The sequence below is a fragment of the Podarcis filfolensis genome (genome assembly GCF_964270895.1).
Source record: "Podarcis filfolensis genome assembly, chromosome: 4".
NCBI lineage: Eukaryota > Metazoa > Chordata > Lepidosauria > Squamata > Lacertidae > Podarcis > Podarcis filfolensis.
In genome coordinates this window covers 2,489,027-2,507,002 of record NC_139607.1, presented here as the reverse complement: position 1 = coordinate 2,507,002, position 17,976 = coordinate 2,489,027, and the positions used below count along the sequence as shown (strand labels likewise).

At 42.7% G+C, this 17,976-nt stretch overlaps 1 protein-coding gene across 12 annotated transcripts in view; it reads right to left on the bottom strand.

The window, feature by feature from the left end:
- Nucleotides 1-225: 225 nt before the first annotated feature.
- The window catches only part of PCDH17 (protocadherin 17), a 142,739-nt gene continuing 124,988 nt past the window's right edge, over nucleotides 226-17,976 (bottom strand). For 5 of the 12 annotated variants that reach the window (XR_014547212.1, XM_083610462.1, XM_083610455.1 and 2 more), the window contains 2 exons: nucleotides 11,208-11,282; nucleotides 226-2,822 (listed from right to left, as the gene is read on the bottom strand). Coding sequence is in view for 8 of the 12 variants with exons in the window: in XM_083610462.1 (XP_083466588.1) it covers nucleotides 2,137-2,822; nucleotides 11,208-11,282 (761 nt within the window). In the remaining 4 variants the exon portion in view is untranslated. Of the gene's footprint in view, nucleotides 2,823-11,207; nucleotides 11,283-17,976 lie in introns of those variants that run through there. The other 7 variants (XM_083610457.1, XM_083610461.1, XM_083610464.1 and 4 more) reach the window with 4 other exon arrangements.

The window sequence follows — 17,976 nt, the reverse complement described above, 5'->3', positions numbered from 1 at the left end:
CTGTTTTCAGATACAAGGACAGGGAATTATTTTTAGTCCTATTTTGCTTTCAAGGATGTGATAACCATTGCACAACTAACATAACATCACCTCTGATACTACTCTCTCACTTCTTTAGTGGAGTGAAAAATGTGGCGTTTGAAGTAAAAGAATGGCCGTGAAGCCTGAAATTTGCCAGCCTGAAGTAAGTTTGCTTTTCACACTGAAAAAAAAAGTTAGAAAATGATGGGTTCATATTTAATATTGCTGCTATGTTGCACAGTTTACCCAAAACACAGATATGGGGAAGTAAGGAGATATATGAATGTTTTATGGTGCTCAGTTGTACTTACAAATTTAATTCAAAGAAAACATTAATTTTAAAACGTAGCTTTCGTAAGAATCAAATGCGGAACAGCACATAGAAAAGTGTGTGCAATGGACAGAGAGCGAATAAAATTACCAAAAATTCTAATAATAGAGGATGATAGGAGAGAGAGGAGGGCTGTGAGCTCAAGCTGAAACCTCAGTCAATGTAACAGCAATTTCCAGGAAACCAGACAAAAGATTGTTTGTACCACATGGGCACCAAAGCATTTTCATGCTCCATGAACCGAAGTCTAGTATGAAACTTTGAAATATTAGGGTAATTTGAGAATTCAACCATGACTGCGATATCTAAACAGACGGCCTGTGTTCATGTGAGTGAGTGACGAAGCTCAGTAAAGAACAAGGTTCCAGGTGTTGGTTCAAGTGTAATTTTTGTTATTAAACATGGGTTGCGACAGAAGCTTCTACAAGGACTTGCACATAACCATGACTGATGGATGTATTTGTCGGCCGTTCAGTTAGCTCCATCAACTCACTCAAGACACATTTTGAACAGATTATGTACTGTGGTACTTGGTAGACCATACATTAAACAAGAGACTGCTCTGAGGCTCTGCTTCCGACACTCCACAGGGGGAAAGAAAGAAGGAAAAGGAGAGAACAAAACTCATAGAGTTTGACAGCTACTGAGGCAACACTTGCCATTTACATCATAAGCCCAAATATATTTTTTTGCAACACAACTATATATTAATTTAATAAAATACACAATATAGCTCTTATACACTCAACAATTTGGCTCAAATGCACTGAATCTGCAATAAATCAATAAAAATATGTCATTTGATGTAAACACATTGAATCTTCTTACATTTGCACATTTAAATGGTTTTGTGTGGATTTGTGTTGATGTCTGAAATGTTTGCACTCACTTGAGCTATTTTAGTGTCCACAAATGAATTACAAAAGGTGTTAATAATGTTAATTTGTCTCCTCTATTATTACCTATCAAAAGGTAATTATTATTTGTGATCTCATATTATGCCTCAGGTTTAAAACATACTGCTAGCCTAGAAATTTTGCTGGACACTAAAGCATTTCCCCCCCTCTCCTTTCCACGTGAGTTAGTTTATGCAGGTGCAGGACAAACAAGGACTCTATCATTTCACATTTAACTTTAATATGACATGAGCTGTGTTACTAATGACCAGAATATTTTTGCTGAACAATGTTATGGAATGGATTCTTGGGTTTCTTTCTCTCCCCCCCCCTTTTTTTTTGGTGGCAGATAACTTTATACAGAAATGGTTGTCACAAATGAGTGTTAATTCTTGGTGGGGCCTGGTTGACTACAAGACTTTTTGTTTCTTGGTTTCTGATTTTGGGATTTTCAGTAGAAGCCTATAATGACTGCTGGAAATCTATCAGAGAACTATTCCAGCCTGCTTTTTATGGAGTCTACACATAAACAGTGAACAACTATCAGTCCTAAAATATCAGGTTCCATTTGCCTATTTTCCCTTTATATCTTTCTATTAGATTGTCAAAGTGGCATCCTTTTTCTCCCTCCTCCTTCCTTCTCGTTAACATACATCACGCCGTTCTAATGAAAGTTTGGTAAAAACGAAACCAGTGTTATCTGTGGAAAAAGATAGAGCAGTGAAAAGAACATACTTGTGGGCACTTCAGATGTTCACTAAAAGCCTTAAAGCAGCATTGGTCTTCGTTCATCCCTGTATAAATTTTAGAACCAGGGGAGATTTTTTTTTATTTTTAATTCAGCAGAAGAAGCAAACAAATGCCAGGCTGTCTTTTGTGGTTTTTGTTTCATTTCCTCACAGCTACAGGGTCATTTCCCCGACAGTCCTGCAAAAGCTTGTCAATCTCCCGCACTACTTCCTCTGCATCCACTGACTCTCTCCCTAGTTCCCTGTTTGAACGGTCTATCTGCTCCAACACAGAGTCCATCTCAGCGGAGTCTCGGCTCACCCGGGAATGCACCTCAGCAAAGACCCTGGCCATCTGATCGGACGCAATGAAGGCAGCGTCTCTGGACTGTTTACTAGGAGATAGGTACTGGCTGTCACTGGCTGTCATGTACTGGCTGCTGGGGTCAGCCAAGGCTCCTGTTTTGACTTCGCAACTATCCAGCGGTCCTTTTGTTGAGGTGCAAGGCTCAATACAGGTCTTGGTTGGGCTGCTTGATGCTGAGGGAACCTCTTGGAGGAGAGGGCTCAGGGCACGTTTGGCTTTGAGATAAGGTTTCACATTGGCAATGAGAATAGTGTGCTCTCTCTTGTCTTTCCCAAATGTACAAAAAGTCTTTTTCCCCGTGGGGTTCACAGTTTCGTAAGTCTCAGTCTCAACATTAGCTTCCACTGTGGGGACAAAGAGATTTGTTCGATAATCTGCATTTTCAGCCTGGTTGGCAGCAGGGAACTGGGGCATCCAACATCTGTCAGAATGACCAAGCACTCGGCATTCATCTGTGCAATTAACACACTCCTCTTGTTCTGCAAAAACAAACAAGGGGGGGGATACAATGCTTTTAAAGTCATTAATCAGCTGCCTCAATCAGATCACAGCTTGCTTATTTGATCACTGGCCATCCTCATTACAAAAGGAATCATAATTAAAACATTTCAGGAGCATTGCATAAACCAACAAGTTGAGACCATCGATTTATTTAGAACTATTCTCAAGGTACATCAGTGGCTCTGTAGCCCAAAGGAAGCAGAAAGGGGGCCTTTAGGGAGCTGCTCTCCATGGAACTGAGCTTCATCTGTAAACTAATCTGCGGTAGAAATCTGTTTGTCTCGCTACTGCTTAAATTGTTTGAGAGAATAGCAAATGGTAGTGAACTAACTCAAGAGGAATTATCAGTATTACTTTTTAACACAAGAACCAATAACCGAACAATGGCTGACTCTACATAAACACAAACACTTCATAAAAATTAAGCAAGCTGAGCTTTCATCTTTGACATCTCTGTTGTTTGTAAATGTTTTGTTGCATGGCAGTCGTGTAATAAAAAGTGTTTCTCAAAAAGCTTCCTTTTCTAGCAAAAAACACAGGAATGGAATTTTTCCGCTTCTGCGCATTGAGTACAAGCTTGTCAAAAGAGCTATTGCAGCTGTTTTATTAGACATGAGTATGGATCGTGTAATTGGCTTTTATCTTTTTTGCTTTTGTTTTGGTAAGAATCTGTTGGAAAATTTGATTTCTGCAGCACTTACTATTAGGAAGTGTCATACATTTACGTTTTCTTACAGCAGATAATATTTTCCAGTCAGATTGCTTTCTTCTCTTTTCTCAAGAATCGTTAACAAAGTGGATTTTCTTTTCTCTGCCATGATATTCTCATGAGAATTATCAAAATGCCTGGAGTTACAATGGGCAGTGTGTATGTGTGAGTGCATTTAGAGGAAGGGCGGGTGGTGTGCACATGTGAAAAATGTGTCCTGGACACAATGAACCTTCCATGAGATTCCTGCTGGTGGACCACCCAGTGACAGGAGCAAGGGGCGAGCTTCATCCCCCAAGTGCAGTGCTTTGGATTTCTTGGTAAGGCTGAATTGCAGGGATTCAGTAGCATGAAAAAAAGTAACAGGGTGGACTAAGGGGTACAGCTAGCATAGGAGCTAATCCTGTCCATGGCGATCCCAGTGGAAGGAAGAAGGGGCAGGTTTTACTGTATCTCAACTGATTGTAGCTATTCACTTTGTCCCACTGGGCTGAGTGTCAGCCATTGAGCCGTGGGCCATCACCCCCCCATCTGCATTGATACCCACTTTCATCTCCATATCATGACACACACCCCAGCCTGGTTCGGTATGCTGGTCACACCGAAGTGTGACAGAACCTAGAAACTGGTTTTCAAAGGAATAAATATGAAAGAAGTAAAGGAGTAAAATAGAAAATAAGAAAGTGAATTTCCTTAACAACAACAGTCTGGGTTTCCCGAGTATTCTGTAAAGCCCTGTCAATCAAAGAACAAAAAATGAACACTGAACACAATATAGTCCTAGTTAAATTACATCTAATCCCTGTTCATTTCAATAGGGACTTTTAAACACACATACATTTAACTGTCTTTGGTTGAAGTCAGTGGGACTTATGTGCTTAACCTTGGCTGGATGATGTCCAGAGTATAAATAAGCTGATTGCATGTGTAGGGCTTTAATACTTTGCATATTATCTCCTAAAAGAACTATCATCCTTCCATATATTATTTAAGAATTGTAAAACAAAATACATAAAAATGAAAATATCCCATATAGATTGCTCTGGCCACTCTACAACTGTGTAAAAAACACAAAAATCAGAACATTACTACTAGAAACTTTCAATGCATAGATGTGTACCAAGCCAGTCTATGGATGGCAGTGACTAATATATCCCTCTGTGGACGTGGCAGGGATTCACAGAATTACTTTATTTTCTGTATCTTGATGTTTCTGTGTTGCTTTTTGGCCTGATGGCTTCCACAGCAGCTCACAAAACAGTTTCCAAACTACCTAAGTCACATCTGGGGACTATGACAAACCCAGTAGAATCACTGGCATTTTTGTTTTTGAATGGCAGTCCTGCCCCCCACCCACGTCACAATGCCACGTTACAAACCACATCAGGAACATCCAAACCATATCCAATTATACAAGTTTTGCCAGTTAGTCCACTGCTATTAGGATTTTCTGAGCAACTTCCTGAGCAATATTGAAGATGAGCTCCCTTTAAAATACACCAGGGAAAGGAGGCAGCCACACAAACCAGACAACAGGCTGAAGGTGGAAGGAGGCAGAAAACGTTTTTAGAAAGAAACTGGCTGAAAGAGTCTTTTTTGTTTTCACCACTCCCTCCAGAAAGAGTCCCCTTGTTCTCTGTGCAGGTGGTCCATCCTCCCACTTCAAAACCTTACCTAAGTGACAAGGCCAGTCCAAGACATTTGGGTGTCAGGGGACAAGGGAAATCCAGATGGCATTTCTCCAAGCACACACTCCTAAAGACACATTGCACGCTCTACTGGAAACCTCACATGGGCAAACCCCATCAAGATGAGCAAGAGCTGCTCATGAGAAGGCATATTCCTTGTTCCCTGCCTCCCCAAACCCTGGCGCAGGGGGCCTGTGCAGGAACGGGCTTCCATTGCCATTAGAGCAGCTCTCCGTATCCCTTTCTGCCACCCAGGTCAGAGGTGCCTGCCTCCCTCTCTGCCCCCTGAATGGTGGCCCATTATTTCCCGAGGCAACCATCTCAGCTCGCCTGGTCTCAGCTGCTAGAACCGACCTACGTCACTACGGCTGACTCCACTACTTTCCTCTGAACGTGTGAACTAACGATCCTGGTTTGTATTTATGCTTGCAGTATTGACTAAACATCCACTTGAGCTACCAGGGATTCCTAGCACCAACTGAATTAAATATGAAGAGGGGAGAGTGGTTTTAAGAGGAAATAAGCACGCATTGACCTTGAAGGGAAAACCTACCCCTTCTCCCCGAGCTTTTGTCCCACTGGGCTGGGGGGAAAGAAGGGAGGGGGGGACATCAGCAGCTTTCTGTCTCTTTTATTCACCTTCCTTGCTTTCCTTTTTTATGTCACATCACAGAAAGCAGATTTGAAGTATTGATTATCATATATTATAAGCTGCTCACCTCACCATTAGCCTGCAATTTTGACTTGCTGCAGCTAGCAGACAGGAGAGAAGTAAATCGAAGAGGTACTCTTGTACCAAAACAAAACAAAAAAGCACCTATAAACTCAGAGTGAACTATCACCACCCACAGCTAAATGAGTATTTATGAGAAAGTGAAATCAATTTGAAAGGTAAAAATAAATATATAAAATGGGCCCTCATCTCACACTGTGCAGCAGAAGAGGTTGGTAAGGTGATCTGCGCCATTGGTCTTTATCACAACTCAGGCCGACCTGCTTCTCTGGTTGAAAACAAACCTTTCACAGTCCAAGTGGGTACAATAAACAGCAGCAGCCCGGAGGCTTTGTCAGTCTCTGGAGGCACCGGGGTAAACAATCAGAAGCGCTTTGTGCACATTAGGGAGAGCAAATCCGAAAATAGACCAGAGAAATTAGCAGCCATAGAAAGAAAAGGAAACAAGTTACCTGGAATTAACCATGGCTGGCAAGTCATAGCAAACAGGAAAGCAGAGAAACAAGGCAGCTGCAATAGAATTTAGAGTCGCAAAACCCCAGGATGCAGCCCAGAGAATGTGTGGTTGTGCTAATTGTATACAAGTAGGCAAGGCTCTCCAAGCATACTGAACATTTAAAAAAGGGGTTACAGGGTAAGAACAAACTGAAATTACAGCTGTTGAAAACTGAAGTGCATGTGCCACCAAAATGGACAAACTAGCTACCAAGAGGATAATGTTTAAGCAGAATGATGGGGTGTAAAATGGCAAACAAGAGAGGCTTAGTATAATGCAAATTATTTTTATTTTTGTAATGTTTTCAATGTGCATGTTGCAGCTTCTATTACCTTCTGGATCAATAGGAATTCAGCTTAATGTATTGTTTATAAGGTGTAACTGAATCCAATGGAACAGAAGTGCTTTGTCCATATGATGAATGTGCTTTGTGACCATTTTACGTATCTTTGGCAGTAAAATTTATTTATAGCGCCCCCCCCCCCCCAGTTTCCTCTGGCTTCAAAGCAAATGACAACTGTTAAAATAAATCAACAAATATGCATGAATATAAAGCTAAAATTATCTCCATTTCTGCCACCTAGAACAATGGATAGATGTCACCAATTTGGAGCAGGGTTGCCAACAGCTTTTTATGATCACTTCTGATGTAGCTCCAGCCACTTTAGTTCATGTGGGAGGGGACAAGGATGTTCTCTGTCCCAGATCAGGACTGTCTTTTCTTGGGAGAAGTGAAACACTGGGCTGAGATACAAACACACAGTCCTGGAGAGCAGCTTCCCTCTCCAAACTGGCCGTAACTGTCTACCTTGATGACAGTCATGTCAAGAAGCTGCTCATCAGACAATTTAGTCTCTTGCAAAAGAGCTTTTTAAAAATCAGGCCTGGGGCACAGTTTATAATGGTTGGGATTTTTGAAAGAAAAAAACCCTTTTAAGGTTTTTTTTCTGGAGTGCCCCCTACATCAGGGTGTCTTCAGATACATATGCACCAAATAATATCTATCTGAGGCATGTGGAACTGCTCTGAGTATTTTGAAAGTGGTCTTTCTTAATCTGTGAAAGTGGATTTAAGAAAATCATGAAATGAAATATGCCTGTTCAGGAATTAGGCAAGCACTTTTCCTTATTCCTTGCCTTTTAGTAATTTGTTGCCCATTCCCACAGTTTACATAACATGTTTAAAATAAACCACATGGGATCAGTTCCCTGGAGAATGAGCAGCACTGTCCGTCCAGATTATATTGTGGTTAATAATTCTTATTTTTGACAGCTTTTGTTGCTGCCACAATAGTGTCACAAAACCTTCTATAATTCATATCAAAAAGTCTCTCTCTCTCTCTTTTGGAGGGGAGCAATTGTCTGCTGGAAAAGGATCTGTTATCACAAGGTAAAGTTAAAGGACCCTCGGACGTTTAAGTCCAGCCAAAGGCAATTTTGGGGTGCAGTGCTTATCTCCACTTTCAGGCTGAGGGAGCTGGTGTTTCTCCACAGACAGCTTTCCGGGTCATGTGGCCAGAAAGACTAAACCGCTTCTGGCGCAATGTGACACTGTGATGGAAACCAGAGCACACAGAAATGCCATTTACCTTCCCACCACAACAGAGGTACCTATTTATCTACTTGCACTGGTGTGTTTTCGAACTGCTAGGTTGCCAGAAGCTGGGACAAAGCAACGGGGGCTCATCCCCTCCCGAGTGTGGATTCGAACCACTGACCATCTGATCAGCAAATCAAAGAGGCTTAGTGGTTTAGACCGCAGCGCCACCTGCATCTGTCAAGGTATGTAAGGGGGGGGAGGGGCAGAAGAGGAAGGGATTCTCCTGATGAGAAGGATCAGCTAAAGTGCTTCTTTTGAAGCTGAATTCATCTTTAATTACAATTGATCTTGACATAAATAAGCAGAGACAAACAAATAGAGTTCTATGTTCAAGCTCCATGTTATTAAATAGAGCTCTCTGGAATCTACATATTTATATTGGTCTAGATGGTGTTTTCAGCTAAGGAAAGCAATTAGGAGGGTTAGATTAGAAAACTGATTGGCAATAAATACAGAACAATTCCTACCCCCTCCAGGGGCCTTGCAGTCTCTTTTCAGTACAAAACATTCTGTCTCTGCTAGGGCTAGCTCTATATATGCTAGCCCTATATATTTTGGTGCCTGATGCACCAGATCCCACTTACCCTAATTAATCTTGGGGAAGTCTGCTCCACAAATGGCATAAGAATAGATTGTGCTCCTGCTGGATTGTGTCCATCATGCACCAAGTCCACATTCCAGCTCTGAATGACAACCATATTCTGCCTTCCCTTCCTTACTGAGAGGGTTGTCTCTAGATAGCTCCAACTAGCCAAGGATTGCTACCATTGCTCCTTAAAGGAAGATGTATAGCCATATCTTCCTTTAATGTGGCCCATAAACTTCTTGCGCTTCTACCATTTATAATGTGTGACATCCATATTATGTTTCCTGGGAATCACTGTTGCCCCACACTTTCCCCTTCCTTAATCCAGATTATCCCTACCCAGCAATAATCTGTAGAGGAGGAGAAAGTTCTGATCAAACCACTGCCAATGGCAAGTGGGTCTTTGCCTCTCCTTCCCCTTTCTCCCATGCTTCCGCTTCCATTTCTCTTTCCATCTGGGCCCCCGTTTATTTCTGGATGTTGTCTAAATTATTTCTTTCTTCTTGCCAGAGCTTATTCTACCAGAGCTTCCAAGCACCTTATGTCGTCTTTTTCTTGCCTACTTGTGTGGTATTTCTTTGGCAGGTGATCTGTGGGAGGTGGCAGGTGTTTCGTTCATCCCCCTTTTTCTGCGCTCAGCTGGAAACTGTATTTTGCATGTCATACATTTACTACTTCACAGTTTAACATTTCTTTGCAGAACCAGAAACAATGAATATTTTAAAAAAAATACTTCCTCAACCTCACTTTTTGCTATGTGAGGGGCAGAGGTTTGGAGGTGGGTGGGGTCTTGTTGGATGATCAGAGTTTTGTCCCTTCCTTTAGCTAGATAGTCAATGAAATGTTTGAAATGGAGGAGGAGGGGGTGCTTTACCACATTTGAATGGTTGCTTAAAAGCTACTTTTGGGTTGTTGCTGTTGCTTTTTTAAGGCTCACTATTGGCCCCAAACACTACAAGTTTTACAGTATATTCTAGCATATTGTTTTGTGCATAAACTGATCCATGAAAAAAAAGATAAATCATTTTTGCACTGTTTCTGTGGGGAGAAAGTTGCCATTTTTTATCGATTTAGAATCAAGTTGAGATGAACCTGAACTAGCAGCAAAAACCCTACATACTCCATTTCAGTAATTAAAATGGCAATTTCAGATTAAACAGAAGTAGCTTCTGTGCATGTCTGCATTCATGGCCCAGGAAATTCCATTTCGCACATTTCCTTGGAGGATTTTTTTTTGGGGGGGGGGGGGGGTTAAACAATCCAGAACATGTATTTGGATGTTGAGTGAGTAGTGCATTCTCAGTCTGATCAAAACAGAAGGGTGTGTGCTGAGACAAACTTGAGTAAAAAAACAAACAGGATGCCTACAATATGTGGTCATGGAACTGTCAGATTTTTAATTGCTGATACATGTGCTTAGCTCTCATATTTGGACAAGAGACAAGTTGAACATGAAAAAAATGGATTTTATGCTCAATGTTACATTTTCAGAAATCCAAGAACCATTTTTATTACATAAAAGTTGCTTTGGGACGGTTCATTAAGTGGCAAGGAAATGGGAGAGAGGATGCTTAACTCTTTCAATGGCCAGTATTGTTCTGCTTTATCTCCCCCCTCCAATAATCTGTGCTTCCCCCCCCCCCCCGTTAAGTTGCAAATACACTTTTGCAAGTACAAGCAAGCATCTGTGATGGTAACAAATGAGGGAGGGAAAGCAGCTGACATGGAAAGGGTTAATAATACAAAGATGCTCAGTGTTGCTTTGCTCTCTCCCATTCAATGACTCCCCCAGTGGTTTGGCTGTAACAGCCACCCGCTCGCCTCCCACAACAATTGGGGGGAAATTAAATGTGTATCTATGTGATGTTTAATTAGGCCTAGAAAGGGTTAAGGGAAGATATTTCAACATGAACTCAGCATGCATTATTTCAAAGGCAGTGAAGAGCTGATGGACTAGTAGTGGACCTAATTCTGGTCCATCACAGCTGGGATGAACTGCATAAACAAGAAGCTTATTTAAAGGGGTCAGAGCTGCTCTTTACTCCCCATACTCCCCATCACATAAAAAACCCCTTGTACATAAACTGCTTCTGAGAAATCTGAGTGCCAGTTCAAACACAACCCTGTGAATGAGACTCCCTGTGGTCAGAAGCCTCCGGGTGAGAGCTCTTGGGTCTGGACACAGCGATAGCCGCGCCTAGCCCTGTGCAGCACAGCCACTCGCCTGCCGCTCCTGCTCCTGCAGTGTCAGGTTGCTTGAAGCAAGAGAAACAAGAATGTCTCTTGGTTCCTCTCTGCTGTTGCAATAAATAAAACAAAAAACTGAGCGCTGACGGACGATGAGCAAGCAAATGATCCACACTTGGAGCGAACTGGCAGCAGCGCTCTGTGGGTGGCTGTAGCAGCAGTCAGAATCCCTTCTGTTGTCACCCAGAGGCTTCTCTCCACACTGAAGCCATTTTTAGGCCTCTGGTATGGACATAGTCTGCAATTCTGACATTAAATTTAGAGTTAATATATTCATGCAAGAAAAAGAAAACAATGGTTGTTACCTGAAAATTTTCCTTCCTTACAGCGGGCCGGTCCACAGAGCCCAACAATGGGTCTTTGGCCTCTCCCTTGCTGTTCTGGAGGAAAATTGGACCTGTGAGTTATAAAGCAGAAAACACCCTTCATGCCATACTCCCCAACCACCCGCATTATGCCTGCTAAATTTTAAATGTTCACAGCTGAAATCTGTGCCCAAAGCAGGTTCAAACCTGGACCCTCTGAAAGACAGACATGCACCTCCTTGTTCTCTTGGCCCCGCAGCCTGGTTACCCTGCCCCCTGCACAGGTAAGAGATACAAACACCACAAAAGCCATAAATCTGTCAAGCACAGAATAGTGAAAATACTCACAACATACCCTCCAACATTTCTCTGGTGAAAACAGGGGCACCCTATTCCACCAATCATCATCAGTACCACTATAATTTTACTATTTCTTACCCCGTCCCCCATCTGACTGGGTTGCCCCAGCCACTCAGGGCAGCTTCCAACATATATAATAAAACATTAAACATAATAAACATAATAAAACACCTTCGGGTGTCTTCTAAAGGTTGTATAGTTATAGTCATGGGGCAAAAGTAAGTGCACCCTCTTTGAATTCTGACCCTCTATACATATCAGGATGTAATCACTTGTTCCTTAGCAGGTCTTAAAATTAGATAAATACAACCTCAGATGAACAACCACACATGACATATTATGCCATGTCATGATTTAGTTAACAGAAATAAAGCCAAAATGGAGAAATCATGTCTGAAAAACTAAGTACACCTTTACTGCTTCCATAGGAATTAAAAGGCTAAGTAGCAGACAGGGGCTGCTAATCAAATGTCCTTGCTTAGCTGATCATCAGCAAGTGTGCCCACCTCTACAAGAGCCAAAGTTTTGGCAGTTTGCTGGTCTGGAGCATTCAGGTGTGCTTTAACACAATCCTAAGGAGGAAAGATGAGACAAGGCTCATCTTGGGAGTGAAGCAGGTGATGCTGCCCATGAAACTGGGAAGAGTTCTAAGGCCATCTCCAACCAATTTTATGTCCATCATACTACAGTGAGAAATATTATTCAAAAGTGGGAAACATTCAAGGCAGTTGCCAATCTTCTCAGGGGTGGACGCCCCAGCAAATTCACCCCAAGGTCAGACCTAAGTTAGCATGTTAAATGTTAAGGTTCATGACAGTACAATTAGAAAAAGATGAAACAAGTATGGTTTGTTTGGAAGGGTTTCCCGGAGAAAGCCTCGTCTCTCTAAAAAGAACATGGCAGCACGGCTTAGGTTTGCAAAGTTGCATCTGAACAAACCACAAGATTTCTGGAACAATGTCCTTTGGACAGATGAGACCAAAGAGGAGATGTTTGGCCATAATGTACAGTGCCACATTTATCAAAAACCAAACACAGCATATCAGCAAAAGCACCTCATACCATCTGAAGGAGCTTCTCCACCCCCATCGTTCAGCCCGGAAACTGAGATCCAGCGCCGAGGGCCTTCTGGAGGTTCCCTCACTGTGAGAAGCCAAGTTACAGGGAACCAGGCAGAGGGCCTTCTCGGTAGTGGACCTGCCATGTGGAACACCCTCCCATCAGATGTCAAGGAAATAAACAACTATCTTACTTTTAAAAGACATCTGAAGGCAGCCCTGTTTAGGGAAGTTTTTAATGTTTGATGTTTTATTATATTTTTAATATTTTGTTGGAAGCCGCCCAGAGTGACTGGGGAAACCCAGCCAGATGGGTGGGGTATAAATTATTATTATTATTATTATTATTATTATTATTATTATTATTATTTCAAGTACGCTGGTGGAGGGCTGATTTGGGCTTGTTTTGCAGCCATACAACCTGGGAACCTGGCAGTCACTGAGTCAACCATGAACTCCTCTATATACCAAAGTATTCTACAGTCAAATGTGCGGGGATCTGCCCAACAGCTGAAGGACAAGCATCCCAAGCACACCAGAAAATCTACAACAGAATGGCTGAAAAAGCACAGAGCCAAGGGGTTGCAATGGCCCAGTCAAAATTCAGACCTCAACCCAACCGAGGTGCTGTGTGGGACCTTAAGAGAGCTGTGCATAAACAAATGCCAGCAAACCTCAATGAACTGAGGCAATGCTGTAAAGACGAATGGGCCCAAAATCCTCCACAATGATGTGAGGGTTGGATAAGGTCCTACCACAGCCATCTTTCCCATAGGGCTGGGTGGTGCATCATGCCAGGGCGCCGGCCTCTCAGGGGCTCCCCAGCTGCGCGGCTTTGCTGGCGTCTCACCTTTCCCTGTATGCCCGCCAGCTGCGCCCCACCAACCATAAGGCTGGTGGGCTTGCAGCTTCCCTCCCAAGCCTCCTCTGGAGGAGAGCGGTCCCCGCAGAGGCTTAGGAAGGAAGCTGCGCCCCGCTAACCATAAGGCTGGTGGGCGCACAGCTTCCCTCCCAAGCTTCTGCGGAGATCGCTCTCCTCCCGAGGAGGCTTGGGACGCGTGCAACGTCACTCCCAAGCCTCTGTGGGGATCGGTCGCCCTCAGCGTCATGGGGGAGAGTTGCCCCCCACGATGGCTGGCAGTGCGCAGCTACAGCCACAACAACACTATGTTTGGTAATTTGGGGGCGCTGGGCGGATATTTGCACCCCGGTGCCACATCTGCTAAAGATGGCCCTGGGTCCTACAGAAAACAAATACTTCATATTACTTCATGTTATTGCTGCTAAATGTACTCTACAAGCTATTGAATCATAAGGTGTACCTAGTTTTTCATACATGGTTTTTCCATTTTGGCTTTATTTCTGTTAAATAAATCATGACACAGTGTAGTATGTCATGTGTTGTTGTTCATCTGAGGTGGTATTTCCCTAATTTTAAGACCTGCAAAGGAACAGATAATTGTTATTATGTCTTCATATGTAAAACTACAGAATTCAAAGAGGGTGCACTTTCTTTTTCCCATGACTGTACTTATTCCCTTGGTTTGAGAGTCACATAACTCCATACCCTCCAACATTTCTCTGATAAAAATAGGGTGGTCCAAAGGAAAAGTGGGACAATTCAGGATCACATCAGAAACCAGGATGGCTTCTTTAAATTTGGGACTGTCCCTGGAAAATAGGCAAACTTGGAGGGTCTGTAACTACTGTGTTTCCTTTAAGGACACATTCATATATGACTATTCTTCAATGTGTTGGTCAAAACAAGTAGGACTTACTCAGTGGATTTACAAATGCTTATTCAGACTTGAGAGTGGATCCATTACATGGAAGGGGGAAATATCTGGAAAATGTGGGGTATTTAACATCTTGGTCTGCATTCAAAATCCCCTGTAATGCAGGTAAATGGACTGAATAAATAAATAAATTGTTGTGTGTGTTGGCTGAGTTGCAAACAAAAGAGTTCCTTCACAAAGAGAGTACCATAAAAATATGGAGTTTTGAACTGGCATCCCAAGCAAGAGGGCAGCTCCAGGTACCTGAGCATCTTAGAACCGGCGATCAAGTGTCAAGTCAAGGTAACAAGCAAGTTAAGAATCTGAGTGACTGGAGGCTAAGTGCCTCCCATTTAATTAATTAAGGCATCACTTAAACTTTAGCAAGGGCACAGTCAGGGTGTGCTAGAAGATAAATCCTGTAAAATATATATATGTAGTTCAGGAGCCAAATACTAGGAACAATAAGCCTGGACAAATGCATTTTCAATTCTGCCCCAGAAGGAAAGCTACCTCTAAATTAGCAGAGAAGTCTTGAGGGGCAATAGTAAACCAGAAACCTAGATTAAATACCAATTTTGGAGGAGTAACCCCACCCCACCCCTACCCTTATATGGCTCCACACAATGGAGCAAATGGGAGATATTAAAGGTGGCATTAGCTTTTGCGTGTTCAGACCCAGAGACCTCCCCCCTAAATAAAAACACATTTTAGTTTTGGTTTTTGGCAGAATTTAGGCCACAACTTTATTGCTTACAGAAAAGTGAGTGGTTGCATAGGCTCTGGTTCGACTAGCTCCCTGCATCCTTGCAGGCAGCGCTGACCCAGGGCACCAGCATAGGTCAGCCAAGGGTGAACACCTGAGGCAGGTGAAAAGCCCGAGAACAGACTCTGTCCACTCCCCAGATGCTCCCCTGGACTCAGGCACGGGCACAACCCCCTCTCAGGCATTGACCAAACCAAATTGAGTCCCTGGATTCCTTTAACGGAATACCTTTCACATAGGGATGGCGAGACCGTTCTCCCATCCCTATCACATGAACAAGTGCCCATCCACAACCTTACAAGTTGTGATGATTTGCTACGCGGCAGGCAAAACCCAAATGGCAACAGCCAATCAGCCAAGGGGGGAAATTTCTGCCATGCCCCTGTCCCAATGACAGACAACACACGACGGAATAGCAAGGTCAATCGCAAAGCCCTAAAAGTAGGGAGAGATGGGCAGGTGTTCCGATGCATGAGCTGAAAGAGGAAGTTCTGGGTCACGTGCATGGGTATATATAGGTCCCTCGCTCCGTTTAGACTGCGCCCCACTGGCCAGATTAAACCCAACACCGAGGGACCTACCAATCGGGTGTTGTGGCTAACCAATCAACCCACCCACAACCAGGTGGTCAGTCTCCAGGTCTCACCGCAACACATGCCCTCTTTTAGGGAGGACACAATTTAGTTCCAACGCAGTATAAGTTTCAGTTTTTTAGGGTAAAAGGGACAGCATTTAATGAAAGCCTAAGAGTAGGACTCAGCTGAAAATTTCAGCTTCCAGTTCAATTAACACCAGTTTTAAAAGTAGTTCAATTTTTCAATACTAATGTAAATCACAACTTAAACTGCATGGTTGCTTGCAGTATAAAAAGCTTCAGTTACCATATAGCACAGACCTGGTTTAAGGTATTTAGGGCAGCAAAATCAAAATGGCAGATTCCAGGCCAAGTCAAAGCTTCATCTTTCAGTCCAGCATAAAAAACTGTTCAAAGTTCTGGAGGGACTTCAAGCTCCCACACCCAGGCCATAGTCCCCACCCAATGACTACTTCCCATTTAATCACTGCCCATCATCTACTCCTTAAATTACCCTTGTTTTGGTCATGACAATGCGGTAAAATTTCTAGATTCCCTAAATAACTGCAACCTAGAACAGCTCTGGTCATACAAGAGATCAGAGGGGGTGGGGGCTCTTAATCGTAACTGGCATCTTGCTGTGATATGTCAGTGCTGTTGAACTGACTGGGAACAGCAGTCAGAGTGCTGTCGAATTCAACATATTTTGAAATGGCCAAGGAAGTTCAACACAGTAACATTTGACTTCAAAAGAGGAAACTCCCCTCAAATGAGATCACCTCTCAACTTCATTTTTTACAAAAGGATAAATTTTTCAGGAATGTCAGGGGGTTGTTCAAAACTTCAAGAACAGAGGCTCATATAGAATATATTCTACAGAATGCCAGGGGAGCAGGGAGGACAAACAGGACCAGAAGAATGCCAGCATGGCTAACAAGCAGAGTCAGGGAAGCTATTAGAGGCAGGAATACTTCCTCCGGAAAATGGCACTACAGTGGTACCTCGGGTTACGAACGTAATTCGTTCTGGAGGTCCATTCTTAACCCGAAACCATTCTTAACCTGAGACATGCTTTCGCTAATGGGGACTCCCACTGCTGCGTGATTTCCATTCTCATCCTGGGGCAAAGTTTGCTACCAGGAGCACCTACTTCCGGGTTAGCGGAGTTTGTAACCTGAAGTGTTTGTAACCCGAGGTACCACTGTACTCTTGCTCAAGAGAGAACAAAAAAGGAACGCCAACTTCAGTAAAAGAAATGCAAGCAGTTAACAAAGCATGAATGCAACACTTCCCTTGCAAAACAGCACAGAATTTATTTTAGAGGAGAAGTAGACATTACAGTACACTACTATTATATCAAATTCACCGATATGAATTAATTCTGTTCAGTCTAAAGGTTAAACTACATGTGATATGGGGGATCCATGACTGAATCTTCTTACCCCTTTACTTCAAAGTAGCATGGGAAGAAGGGCTGGTAATTTAAATGGGAAATCATGCTGGTAGTTCAAAACTGCACACACACATGCACACATGCAGACGGAGATGACATTTAGGGAATGTCCCTATATTTCAGAGCACATATGATATTTAGGACCAATATCTATGGTCCTTCACTGGCTCCACATAATGTCTTTATGGTATGGTAGATGCATGTCACAGACATGAATTCAGGTTTCAAAAAAAGTCTGAAATGAGTTAATAACATTGGTAAAACAAGTAAACCACAATGACTGCTGTTTAAAAAGGGCAATTTAAATCTTTGATATATGCAAGCACAAGCCTTTGAATTGTCCTTTGCCCTCGTCCTCAAAATACAAACCAAAACACTTATTTTAGCTAGAGGATTTTTATCAGGATGTCTCCTTCAATTAGAAGATGTATTTTGGGATTAAAAATAGAACTGACATAACTACTTGTGGTAGGGATTTGTTTATCCGCATGGCCCAAGGATAGTTTAATAATGACAGATAAATGGAATGCACTTCTGCAGCATATCAGGAACATCTCTGTACTGCTTTAAACTAGTCCTTTGGTTCTCCTAGCCTAGTGCTGTGGCTCTTCAGGGTTTCAGATGTGAAACAGGCCATTGATTTGGGCAGCTATGCAAGAGACACTTGGATCACATAAAACATTTGGTGTACTTGCAGCAATAGTAATGGTGTTTGTTTGTGGGTGTATATTGCAGTTTCTGCCATTCATATTAAGCACAGACATATTTGCCAGTATCAACAGC